The 14,269-nt window shown below is 41.9% G+C and overlaps 1 protein-coding gene across 2 annotated transcripts in view; it reads left to right on the top strand.

Annotated features, from left to right (window-relative positions):
- Positions 1-300: 300 nt before the first annotated feature.
- The window catches only part of ST3GAL5 (ST3 beta-galactoside alpha-2,3-sialyltransferase 5), a 40,894-nt gene continuing 26,925 nt past the window's right edge, over positions 301-14,269 (top strand). The window contains exon 1 of one of the 2 annotated variants that reach the window (XM_007529870.3): positions 301-532. In XM_007529870.3, coding sequence (XP_007529932.2) covers positions 316-532 — 217 coding nt within the window. In that variant the 5' untranslated portion in view covers positions 301-315. The remainder of the gene's footprint in view (positions 533-14,269) is intronic. The other variant, XM_060187316.1, reaches the window with a different exon arrangement.

Raw genomic sequence — 14,269 nt, forward strand, 5'->3', positions numbered from 1 at the left:
CTTTATTAATTCACCCACTCGGCATCTTAGAGCCCTCTAAGCAGTAAAAGCCTATAGCCGGTTTAACTGAGCACATTTGCTCTTTCCAGCCTGTAATTGCAAGCAGAACTCGAGAGCGCAATGGGCGCCCCTCACCCAAACCGGGCTCCGCCCCCTCCCCCAGTCCAGCACGGAGACGCTGGATCCCACTAGGCCCCCTAGAGGCGAGGTTGGGCGGTGGGGGGAACCCCTGTCCTAGGGGCGGGACCACGGGGGGGGGTAGAAAGCCTTCTCGAGCTCCCATTGGTCTTCCGTGTCCCCGTGACTCTTGGCCGTATGCCAAGCCCCTCCTACGCATCCGAGTGGGGGAGCAAGCGGTCCCCGGCTGAATGGGCGCGGGCGCGGGCGCGAGCGCGGTGCGCGGTGCGCGGGGCGGGCGGGGGCGGGTGGCCGGGGGCAGGCAGCCAGCCGGAGCCCCCCCCTGATATGCGCGCAGAGGCGGCGGGCAGAGCACCACGGCGGCGAACAGAGGCCTCAGCACCTGCGGGCAGAGGTACGTGGCGCAGCCCCCTCTTCGGCGTAGCTGGGGGCGGACTGGGGACGGCGGTGGCGGTTCGTTTCCGCAGCTGCTTGGCTGGACTCTGCGGTGCTACCCGGGCCGCGACCGCAGCGCCCAGTGCTCTGCGCCCCCCAGATGCACCTAGTGCGGGAGCGGGCTGACCCTTTGCGGCGTGGATGTGGCGGAGGGCGTGCAGTGAAGACGCGGCGGCGGCTCTGGGTGAACCGCGGGGGTGCCAGGTCCCGCTGCAGTGACCCTTTCTCACTAGCTTTCTGCAGCAGCTCAGGATTTAATTCATTGCTGGAAGCTTCCCAGCCAGCAGAGCTGTTAACTCAATTTCCCAGGGACGGGCTGGGGGCGGGGAGGTGACCATGGAGTGGTGGTGGTGGTGGGGGTTCAGGGTAAGCTCACCCCTTAGAGCGCCTGAAACGGAGGCAATAGAAAATCGCTAGTGACTTTCCTGCTGCCTGTCCTTCGGAAGAGGCTCGTTTTGGTGACCTTTGATTATAAGCAAGAGACACGATGTGGTCATGTATTTATTATGCGCCCACTGCATGTGAGTAACATAGGGTTTATGTCAAATAAGAAGCGGCCATGTAAGCAACATAGGAATGTGGCAGATTGGAAGCTGCGGGGTTCTGGGGTTCTGTCTCTACCCCATTTCACACCAATGCCTTTGTACCCGTGTCGTTTGGGTGCTGCAGTTCTGACCGCAAAATGTGTTTAAGGTTTAGGAGCGCCAAATTACTAGCCGACTTGAAAGATGAATTTTATACCTTCGAGTACTAATTTATGTATACAACTTTTGCTTAATTAGCAGTTGGTTTACGTAAAGGAGAGACCGGGTTTAGGTGATGGTCCCCTGGCACCCTTGGGTTGCCAAACACAATGCTGGGTGTTAGGATAACAAAGAGGAAGGGGATTCATCTGCCCTCTGGTATTAAGCCTAGTCTTTCTCTTTGTTTAGATGAGCGGTATTCTTCCTGTGTGATGAACCGGGCCTTGGATAGTCTTGGTATTAACAGCCATAAAAGACATACTAAGTGAGCTGGGAAGGTATGAAAGAATTATTGGAAGAGAGGAGGACCCTAATAACTGAAAATGCTTCTAGTTTTGGCACAAACTATCAAATTGACTTGTTATCAAAATAGATTAGTAGTGGATTCTAAGTATATGTCCAAGGCAGACTAAAAACAAACCCTTTTGTTCTTGGATTTAGCTCCTCTAGTTTCCTTGCTGGAATATTTTTGCAAGGAGGTCACTGACAATGAAAAGAGGGTTTTCTGTCTTTTGTGGGAGGCTGCCCAAGAGAGAGAGAGAGAGAGAGTGAAATGACAAAGATATGTAAAGAAATGAGAAAAAGCAGGCTATAGGAGTACTAAGAGGCTACCAGACTTATTTTACATGAGTATTTAGAAAAAAAAATTCATATTAGGGAGGTTGCACCTATGTGTCACAGCCTGCACTCTAAACCATTAACCCCACAATAAAGTGAATAAAAATTAAAGCATACTTATTAGAAAAGTCAATATGCTGTAAGTTTACTGCTCAACCAATTTTCTAAACTGAACAGACCTGGGCACTCAGGCTAAGGAGAGAAGGCTTTGCAGGCGCTGTCTTGTAGTCATTACTGACTTTCTGTGCTTTTGTAATTTACTGTGGGAACTCCAGTAACACTTTTGTTCTGATGTTCGTGAGGAGAAAAACAAAACAAAACAACAAACAAACAAAACAATCCTGCCTAATACTGAAGGCCAGTGTGGAAGACCTGTTTTCTGCAGTCAGATGCTCTACCACTGAGCTATACCCCCTCTAGTGGGAAGACCTGTTTTCATTATACATTATCTCACTTAAGCTTTCAGTTTCGAAGAACCTATATGTAACGGCCATAGGGAGGGCTTACTATATAAGTGCATTCTATCTATTGAGATTTCTGAGCCTCACTAATGCTGCTGCCTTTGATTAATGCTGACTTGGCCAGTGGCTGAATGTATTTATTATCTGTTTATCCATACACTACTGATAGACATCTGGGCATTTTCTAGCATGTAACTCTTACAAACAGTGTTGCTGTGGTCTTCTTGTATCTACTTGTCTTTGGTATGCATCTGTATGCATTTCCGATGCAGGGGAGTGACAACTGGATCTAGAATGTGTGTGCAGTCAGCTTTCAGCAATGGACAAAATTGCTTTGTTCTAGTTTTGGAATAACTATGTTGGTGAATGTAACTGAGGTTGACTTTTCAGCCAAGAAATGAGGCAGGAATCTTACCAGAAGTCGTAATCAGTTTCACATAAGTTAGCAAAGGCATCAGTACTGGGCTGTGCCAGGTATGTTCTCAAAAAGTGTAGTCATCTTGTGATCCCAGTGTCCCCTTAGGTAAAGCAGTAGGACAGGCTGACTTCAGTTTCATCAGTCTCTGTCCTCAGCCATATTTTTCTGGCCAAGCTGCTTCTTGACTTTATCTCAGCTTCCACCTTTGCTGTAAGTGTGCCTGTGAACCTCTCCTCCCTTAACTTTTTCTTTCTTTCTGGTTTGTGGTACTGGGAATTGAACTGAGGATATATGATCTGTCAGCCATGAAAGACTTTTTGCATAACCATTTTGCTAGCTCCCCAGTCTCTCTCTTAGTTTTCTTTCTTTCTTTTTTTTTTTTTTACAACTTTTTTAAAAAAGTATTTTTATTTATTTTATTTTTCAGAGAGAAACACCAGAGCACTGCTCAGCTCTGGCTTATGGGGGTGCAGGGGATTGAACCTGGGACTTTGGAGCCGCAGGCACGACAGTCTCTTTGCATAACCATTATGCTCTCCACTCCCACAAGTTTTCTTAATGCTGTGCTTTTCTCGACTTTGTTTCTACGTCTTTGTTCTGCTCTCCTGAATTTCTGCTTAAGAATTTACCCATTCTAAAAGGTAATAGCTCATTTCTTGTTTAGTCTTTTGAGGTCATACAAGACATTTCTTATTTCACTCTCCCATTATGGCATGAGAAATATCCAGGATGAAGTTACTGGATAGCTTACCACTCCTGTACCTGTCATTTCTTCCATGTTTCAGTTTCTAATATCTGTAATTACAACAGATAAGTATTGTATGATTTGATTATTCAGAGAGGAAAAATTATTAAAACAATGAAAATGTTTATTTTGATAGAATAGCAGTTCTGAATTTTGAAAATTAAGGTTGCTTTTAAGAGTGGGTGTAGTTTTCATAAGGAGAAGCTTACATGTGTTGACTTCAAATAAGGGGTAGCTTTTCTGATACATGCATAATAGCATCCCTCTTCCCTCACCCTCCCCTTTTCTCAGGTGCTGTGTTTTTTTTTTTTTTCATCCTTTTCTACATTCTTCTGATTTTTCACCATCTTTTCTTTCTTTTCCTTTTCTTTCTTCACAGAGAGTAAGGGCCAAGCGGTGGTGCACCTGGTTGAGCATACACTTGACCATGGAGTTAAGCCCCTCCTCCCCACTTGTAGCGGGGAAACTTAATGAATGGTGTAACAGAGTTACAGGTGTCTCTCTTCTCCCTCCCTCTTTCTCTCATCCTTCCTTCCTTCCTCTCTTTCTCTTCCCTCTCAAATTTGCTATCTCTATCAAAAAAATAGGAGGAGGAGGAGGCAGAGAAAGAGAGGAAGGAAGGGAGTGGTATATTTGTCATGCAGGCATTGAACCCTAGCTATAACCCTGGTGGCAATACAAAAAAAAAAGATATAGGGCCAGATAGTGGTGCACCCAGCTAAGTGCATGCATTACCAGATGCAAGCACCTGGGTGCAAGCTCACCACTTACAGGGGTGTGGGGGAGCTTCATGAGTGGTGAAGCAGGTGTTCAGGAGTCTATCTTTGCCCCCCCCTTTCCTCCTCCACCTCCCTTCTTAATATCTCTTTATTCTATCCAGTAAAATAGAAAAGAATTTGGGGGGGGGGAGTGAAAGAGACCACAGTCGATATCAAAGTTTCTTGCAATATTGTGGGGCTGGGCCAGAACCCGGATCCTAACACATGCCAGAGTACTGTTTTCGTTTCTTATCTAGACTCCGACAGCAGGCGAGATGGAATGTAATCCTTGTCATTTTCTTTACTCATCCAGGACTCAGTGACTGGATGACTAATGGAAATAGAACCTGGAACACATATGTAATTAAATTTTTTTTCTAGTAGTTATGTTTAAATAATTATCAGAGAAACAGGTCAAAGTTTCAATTTGCTAGAAAAAAATATATTCTAAATTCCTATGGAGCTAATAACGTAGCTTCAAACAATATAATGTGATAAACAAGCTGGTCAAAGAAGATTAACAAGTCAGCCTTCCTAATGAAAGATTTTAGTATACCTCTTTTGTAAGATAGAACAAGTTGAGAGAAAACCCATAACATAATTAACAAGTGTGATGAAACTGATATAAGAAATAGTCTCAGCTGGTGGAGTTTATATTTTTACAAAAACCAACCATAAAGTAAACTCTTAACAATCATTCTCAAACAGACTAAATTAGAACAACATAAAATTTAAAAGATAGTTACACAAATATGTTTGAAAATGAAAATATTTAGATTGCACCATGGCAAAGGACTCTAGGAAGGGAGGAAGTAGAGAGGATGTTGGGGTCCTCGTGTGTGATGGTGGAAAAGGACTTGAGTTGGGTGGGAGTGTTCTTCACACACTTATCATGGGGAAAGGAGTTGTACTCGTGCCAGTAATTATACTGTGAACCCTTTACCTACCTCCCCCCTGTAAAATGATTTGAAAAACAACTTAGGCGGTCCAGGAGGATAAGGCACTGGACTCTCAAGCATGAGGTCCTGAGTTTAGTCCCCGACAGCGCATGTTCCAGAGTGATGTCTGGTTCTTTCTCTTTCCTATCATTTCTCATGAATAAATAAATTCTTAAAAAAAATAATTTAGATTTGAATGACAACAGAATGTAATATTAACAAAAAAAGATGTAAAAAGACCTTGTAGGATGAATTAAAAATATTCATGGGATGCAAATAAACCAGCTTGATTCCCCAATACTACTTTTTGTTTGACCAAACAAAAAGTTAGGAACATAAAATTAAAACAGAGTGAACTAGGAGGAATAATTTTTTTCCAAGATGAAGATATTTTTCACAGATTTTAGTTAACTCAATATTTCCAGTGTATTATGGTCACAGCGTTACATCACCAAACATGGTTGATTTGGCTACATTTCAAGTTGTCAACTGCCACATTCTCTAGACCTTAGTCTATAAATGTTGAGATGATTTGTCTTAAAAAAAAGGGGGGGGGGACAGCCACAACTAACAGTGCCAGGATTTGTTCATCTGCCAGCAGAATCGTGGGAACTCTGCAGTGTTTTGTCATTGGCAAAGAGAGAACGGGTTCTTTGTGAAAATCTTCATAGCCCTCCCCCTACCTACACACACACACACACACACACACACAGCCAAATCCATGTGACAGAAAGAAAAGATAAATGTTGTGCTGACTCACTTTATCCTCACCTGTTCTAGATATTTATTAGTTCATTTAATTTTCACAGTACTTAATATGAGAATGGTGGAATCATCACAGATGAGGATATTGAGAGCCAGAGCAGAGAATTGATGAAGACTGGGTGAAGCAGGTGCAGTAAGAGCAGCAGGCATGGGAGGAGGGACTTCAAGTACAGGTGCCAACCATAGCTGCTCTGGCCACACCTGTCTCACCACCTCCCACCAATTCCTACTCATCCCTTCCAAAGGGCTGCCTGTAATGAGCCCACTCCCAAACCTCACCTCCCTCAAAGCAACTTGTATTTATTTCTGGTGTAAATTAAAAAGAAAGTCCACGAGCAGCAGATCGCTTTCTCTCCTCTCCTCTCCTCTCCTGGATCAACTAGGAATACCAAAGGAGACCACCCGGACCGAAACAAGACAAGACTAGAATGACCACAGAAACCCAGTAAATCACCCGTGAGTACAAACACGCGTGGCTGGTGACAGAGAGGAGAGAGGGGCCTAAGGAGAGATTAAGTGACTGCTAACAGTACGACAGTTTATCAGTGGAGACACCACCTCCAGTCTGCTCCACCAACAAGGGGACAGCTGAAGGGAGGAAAGGACTCCCCAGAGACTCACCAAGTACAACTCTGAGTCTCCATTGCTACTACCCTCAGAATCTGGAGCAGCAACAGGGAGGGACACCAGGGGACAGAGATCTAACCGGGAAACTCAGGAGAAGACCTATACCTCGGTGGCATAGCTGAAGGGCTGTGAAAGTCTCTTTGCATAACCACTGGATTATCTCTGCAACACCCTGCTTTATCTCTTGGTCAGGAGTCATTGATTAAGCCAAGAAGCCTATTGATAGTTTAAAAGCCCTCAGGCTACCATAGCCTACAGGGGAAAAAAAAAAGGCTTTTAGACCACTGAACTCCAACTCAGGGATTGAAAAAACTGTTAACTTATATAAAATGGTTAAAACAACAAGAAAAAATAATGGAGACTCGAACCAGAACAAGAGTCCAGCTAAAAGTCCTCCAGAGGGTGAAGCACAAAACAACGAGTTCAACATCCAAACATTAGCTAAGGAAATAATAACAGGAGTGAGTAAAGAATTTGAAAAAATTGTAATCAGAACTGCAGGAACAACAAATGAGAATATGGAAGAAAATTCTAATAATCTCATGGTTATTAGAGAGCTGAAAGCTGAAATTGCTGAGCTAAGAAGGCAACTAGCTGAACAAGCTAAAACAGTATCAGAGCAGGGCAACAAAATAGATGAACTCCAGAAAGCAGTAGAGGGCAGAGAGAATAGAATCAATGAGGCTGAAGACAGAATTAGCAAGATTGAGGATGAATTAGAGACAACTAAAAAAGAAGTAAGAGATCTCAAAAAGAGATTAAGAGATGCTGAAAACAACAACAGAGTCCTATGGGATGACTTCAAAAGAAACAATATACGCATTATTGGCTTACCAGAGGAAGAAAGAGAAGGGGAGGAAGAAAGCGTTCTCCAGGCCATAATAGCTGAAAATTTCTCTAGTCTAGACAACACCAAAGACATAAAGATTCAAGAAGCCCAGAGGGTCCCAAACAGAATTAACACAGACCTAAAGACACCAAGACATGTCATACTTAGATTGGAAAGGAATAAGGATAAAGAAAGGATCCTCAAGGCTGCAAGAGAAAAACAAAGAGTCACCTACAAAGGAAAACCCATAAGATTAGCAGCAGACTTCTCCATACAAACACTACAGGCCAGAAGAGAATGGCAAGATATCTATCGAGTGCTCAATGAGAAAGGCTTTCAGCCAAGAATACTATATCCTGCTAGATTGTCATTCAGACTAGATGGAAGCATCAAAACCTTCTCAGACAAGCAACAGTTGAAGGAAGCAACCATCACCAAGCCTGCCTTGAAAGAAGTTCTGAAAGGTTTCCTATAAACAACCAGACCACCACAAATAGAACATATATCAAAACACTCTAAAACTCTACAAGAATGGCGTTAAAATATCTTCAATCTTTGATATCAATAAATGTCAATGGCCTGAATTCACCTATTAAAAGACACAGAGTAGGAAGATGGATCAGAAAACACAACCCAACAATATGTTGTCTACAGGAAACTCACCTAACGCAACACAGACTTAAAGTGAAAGGATGGAAAACTATCATTCAAGCCAATGGCCCACAAAAAAAGGGCAGGAACAGCTATTCTCATATCTGACATGATAGACGTTAAAATAGATAAGATTAAAAAAGATAGGAATGAACACTACTTAATGCTCAGAGGATCAGTCAATCAAGAGGACTTAACAATTATTAATATCTATGCACCCAATGAGAAGCCATCTAAATACATCAAACATCAAACATCTACTGAAAGAGCTACAGCAATATATTAACAGTAACACAATCATAGTAGGGGACTTCAACACCCCACTCTCTCAACTTGACAGATCATCCAGGAAGAAAATCAGTAAAGACATAAGGGAGCTAAATGAAGAGATAGATAAACTAGAACTATTGGACATTTTCAGAGTCATTCATCCCAAGAAACTGGAATACACATTTTACTCAAATCCACATGGATCATTCTCAAGGATAGACCATATGTTAGGCCACAAAGACAGCATCAGCCTATTCAAGAGCACTGAAATCATCCCAAGCGTCTTCTCAGACCACAGTGGAATTAAACTAACACTTAACAATCAACAAAAGATTAGTAACAGTACCAAAATGTGGAAGCTCAACAGTGCACTTCTTAACAACTTCTGGGTCAAAGAGGAAATCAAGGAAGAAATCAAAATGTTTCAAGAGTTCAATGAAAATGAAGACACAAGCTATCAAAATATTTGGGACACAGCTAAAGCAGTCCTAAGAGGGAAGTTCATAGCTATACAAGCACACATTAGGAAACAAGAAAAGGCACAAATAAACAGCCTGATTGCACATCTTAAAGACCTAGAAGAAGAACAACAAAGGAACCCTAAAGCAACCAGAAGGACAGAAATTACTAAAGTTAGGGCAGAAATAAATAACATTGAGAATAGGAAAACCATACAAAAGATCAATGAAAGTAAATGTTGGTTCTTCGAAAGAGTAAACAAAATCGACAAACCTTTAGCCAGACTCACAAAACAAAAAAGGGAGAAGACCCAAATAAATCGGATAGTAAATGAAAGAGGAGAAATCACAACAGACACTGCAGAAATTCAACATATCATGCGAGGCTTCTATGAACAACTATATGCCACCAAGTTAGAGAACCTGGAAGAAATGAATGATTTCCTAGATACCTACCAACTTCCAAAACTAAGTAAAGAGGAAGTGGATAACATGAACAGGCCCATCACAGCTAATGAAATTGAAACAGTTATCAAAAATCTTCCCAAAAATAAAAGTCCTGGATCAGATGGTTTTACAAATGAATTCTACAAAACTTTCAAAGAAGAACTAATACCTCTACTTTTAAAAGTCTTCCAGAAGATTGAAGACACTGGAATACTCCCTTCCAGCTTCTATGAAGCCAACATCACCCTGATACCAAAAGCAGACAGGGACACAACCAAAAAAGAAAACTACAGACCAATATCTCTGATGAACATAGATGCAAAATATTGAACAAAATTCTAGCCAACCGGATACAGCAGTATATCAAAAAAATTGTTCATCATGACCAAGTGGGGTTTATCCCAGGCATGCAAGGTTGGTTTAATATACGTAAATCAATCAATGTGATCCACCACATCAACAAAAGCAAGACCAAAAACCACATGGTCATATCAATAGATGCAGAGAAAGCCTTTGACAAAATACAACATCCCTTTATGATCAAAACACTACAAAAAATATGAATAGATGGAAAATTCCTGAAGATAGTGGAGTCTATATATAGCAAACCTACAGCCAACATCATACTCAATGGTGAAAAACTGGAAGCATTTCCCCTCAGATCAGGTATTAGACAGGGCTGCCCACTATCACCATTACTATTCAACATAGTGTTGGAAGTTCTTGCCATAGCAATCAGGCAGGAGCAAGGAATTAAAGGCATACAGATTGGAAGAGAAGAAGTCAAACTCCCTTATTTGCAGATGACATGATAGTATACATGGAAAAACCTAAGGAATCTAGCAAGAAGCTTTTGGAAATCATCAGGCAATACAGTAATGTGTCAGGCTATAAAATTAACATTCAAAAGTCAGTGGCATTCCTCTATGCAAACACTAAGTTAGAAGAAATTGAAATCCAGAAATCAGTTCCTTTTTCTATAGCAACAAAAACAATAAAATATCTAGGAATAAACCTAACCAAAGAAGTGAAAGACTTGTATACTGAAAATTATGAGTCACTACTCAAAAAAAATTGAAAAGACACAAAGAAGTGGAAAGATATTCCATGCTCATGGGTTGGAAGAATTAACATCATCAAAATGAATATATTACCCAGAGCCATCTACAAATTTAATGCTATCCCCATCAAGATCCCAAGCACATTTTTTAGGAGAATAGAACAAATGCTACAAATGTTTATCTGGAACCAGAAAAGACCTAGAATTGCCAAAACAATCTTGAGAAAAAAGAACAGAACCGGAGGCATCACACTGCCAGATCTCAAACTATATTATAGGGCCATTGTCATCAAAACTGCTTGGTACTGGAACATGAACAGACACACTGACCAGTGGAATAGAATTGAGAGCCCAGAAATGAGGCCCCACACCTATGAACATCTAATCTTTGACAAAGGGGCCCAGACTATTATATGGGGGAAGCAGAGTCTCTTCAACAAATGGTGTTGGAAACAATGGGTTGAAACATGCAGAAGAATGAAGCTGAATCACTGTATTTCACCAAATACAAAAGTAAATTCCAAGTGGATCAAGGACTTGGATGTTAGACCAGAAACTATCAGATACTTAGAGGAAAATATTGGAAGAACTTTTTTCCGCATAAATTTTAAAGACATTTTCAATGAAACGAATCCAATTATAAGGAAGACTAAGGCAAGTATAAACCTATGGGACTACATCAAATTAAAAAGCTTCTTCACAGCAAAAGAAACCACTACCCAAATCAAGAGACCCCTCACAGAATGGGAGAAGATCTTTACATGCCATACATCAGATAAGAGTTTAATAACCAACATATATAAAGAGCTTACCAGACTCAACAACAAGACAACAAATAACCCCATCCAAAAATGGGGGGAGGAATTGGACAGAATATTCACCACAGAAGAGATCCAAAAGGCCGAGAAACACATGAAAAAATGCTCCAAGTCTCTGATCGTCAGAGAAATGCAAATCAAGACAACAATGAGATACCACTTCACTCCTGTGAGAATGTCACACATCAGAAAAGTCACCAGGTTCCAGGTGTCATCAGGATGCCGGCCAGACTACCCTGGATTGAAGACACCACCAATGTGTCCTGGAGCTCAGCTTCCCCAGAGACCCATCCTACTAGGGAAAGAGAGAGGCAGACTGGGAGTATGGATCGACCAGTCAACGCCCATGTTCAGCGAGGAAGCAATTACAGAAGCCATACCTTCTACCTTCTGCAACCCTCAATGACCCTGGGTCCATGCTCCCAGAGGGATAGAGAATGGGAAAGCTATCGGGGGAGGGGGTGGGATATGGAGATTGGGCGGTGGGAATTGTGTGGAGTTGTACCCCTCCTACCCTATGGTTTTGTTAATTAATCCTTTCTTTAATAAAAAAAAAAAATTTAAAAAAAAAAGAAAAAAAAAAAAAAAAGAAAGTCCATGAAAATAATTACATCAGTGATTGATCTACTTGCCTAATTTTACAAGTGAAAAATTCCAAGAGCCACTTGCAGAAAGAGTCTGTGTTCATGTTGCTTGTGGCTCTATCCCCAGGAGTGTGCTCCATGCTTGAGAAAATAATGTGTGAATTATCTTATGCCTGTTTTTTTTTTTTGGGGGGGTCTCCTCTTTTGCTGATTTCTCAGATTTTTGGAACAGAAAGTAACAGGGATATGTGACTGAGGTATAAAAGGAAATTGTAGGGAGTTGGGCGGTAGCGCAGCGGATTAAGTGCACGTGGTGCAAAGCACAAGGACCAGCCTAAGGATCCTGGTTCGAGCCCCCGGCTCCCCATCTGCAGGGGAGTAGCTTCATAGGCGGTGAATAGGTCTGCAGTTGTCTATCTTTCTCCCCCCCCCTCTGTCTTCCCCTCCTCTCTCCATGTCTCTCTGTCCTATCCAACGACGACAACATCAATAACAACAATAATAATAACTACAACAACAATAAAACAACAAGGGCAACAAAAAGGGAAAATCAATAAATAAATAAAATAAAAGGAAATTGTGCATTTTAGTCATGCCTATTAATGGATTGAATACTTATTGTTTGTTTTAGGAATTCAAACATGGGGAACTTCTGAGCTTAATGTTCTCCTTCAGTCTTTAATTTGTCAAGGTCCATCCAACTACAACTTGTTCCCATTTTCTATCTCACTGGTTTCTTTCCTAGGGTCATTACCACTTTCTGGCCTGGTGGTTCTTGATTCTTCTGTAGGGCAAATAAGATTACTGCTAGATTACTGTATGTACTTCCTGGCTAATCCTTCACATTTCTTTCTCCATCTACCTGGCCAGCTGCTCCCTGAGAAAAACTTCTTAGGTCCTACTTGGTGATGATACTTCATACCCCAGAACCTACAGGATCCCTCCTATTCATTTTGGAACAGGATCTTGGTGGTGGTTAGTAAATTTGCACATACTTTCACATCATCTCATATCCTGTGTTTCCCATTAGACTCAAGTTTGAGGAGTGGATCCCATATTGGAGCCTGTTTATAATAGGTCCCAGAATTACTGTGTTAATTCTACTGACATTAACTTTCTCTTGCTAAGCATGAATAACGCAGTTCAGTCACTTGTATTTCTTTTAGTAAAGACAGAACTGTTTTGATTTTATTTTTCTTACATTTAGTATGACAGGGAAATTGAGGGGGGTGCAGATAGAGGAGGAGAGAGACACCTACAGCACTGCTTCATCTCTTGTAAAGCTCCCCTCCTGCAGGTGGAGACCAGGACTTTGAACCCTGGTCCTTGTGCAGTGTAATGTGTGCACTCAACTAGGTCACCATCCCCTGGCCCTGGGAAGTCTTTTAAAATGTGGTTTCTAGATTTTTGCTTTATTTGTGATATTCATGGGGTTGCCACAGACCTGTTTCCCTGAAGCATATTCTAGTGTGTATTTATAACTAATTTGTAATCTGCTGTCACAGGGGTTCCTATTATAGAGCTATTTTTAGTAATTTACTTACTTGTTAATTAGAGAGAGAGAGAACTAGAGCATCATGCTGGCACCAGCAGTGCTGGGGTTGGATCTGAAGCTGCATGCTTGAGAGTCCAGTGTTCCAGACAGGGTAAACAGCAGTCTTCATCACCACCATATTCCAGAGCTGAGTAGTGCTCTGATCTCTCATTAGAATAAAATAAAATAGGGAAGCCCCCGGCTCCCCACCTGCAGGGGAGTCGCTTCACAGGCGGTAAAGCAGGTCTGCAGGTGTCTTTCTCTCCCCCTCTCTGCCTTCCCCTCCTCTCTCCACTTCTCTCTGTCCTATCCAACAACGACATTAATAGCAACAACAGTAACTACAACAATAAAAAACAACAAGGGCAACAAAAGGGAATAAATAAATATTTAAAAATAAAATAAAATATTTATTTATTTTTAAAAAAGAGTCCAATGTTCCATCCACTGAATCACTTCCTGAGCTGCTAAAGCTTTTAAAAAATTTGTTCATAGAGTAATGAAGTAAAATGCTTTTTTAGAGCTTGAGGAGACCTACAGGGGAGGGGCAGTCTGGGCAGTTTCTTTAGCTTACCCTAATCATGCCATATCTTGGCTTCCTCTGGCCTTCTCTCTGAGGGGTTAACCCACAACCTGTACCTCTTAACCACCATCCAGTCATCTCAAGAGACTGGTGGCAACATGCAGACCTTTCAGGCTTTTCCCCACGTCAGTGACTTGAATTGGTTGTGCTGGCTGGGTCTGGGCCCTGGGTGCTATCAGAACAGCCCCAGCCAACTTGGTCACCAAGTTGTGTGATGTCTTCTTCCTCCACAGCTTTCAGTCAATTCCCTTATCTCCATCACCCTGACTCAACAGTTCCTAAGTCACCCCCTCCCATGATCCTTTCCACCCCATGTAATCTTCTGGTGAAGAACCACTGAGGGTTGTCTAAAACCTCCTCTTCTGGAGCCAGTTTGGAGGCTGGCTCCT

The sequence above is a fragment of the Erinaceus europaeus genome, chromosome 3, assembly GCF_950295315.1.
Source record: "Erinaceus europaeus chromosome 3, mEriEur2.1, whole genome shotgun sequence".
Taxonomy (NCBI): Eukaryota; Metazoa; Chordata; class Mammalia; order Eulipotyphla; family Erinaceidae; genus Erinaceus; species Erinaceus europaeus.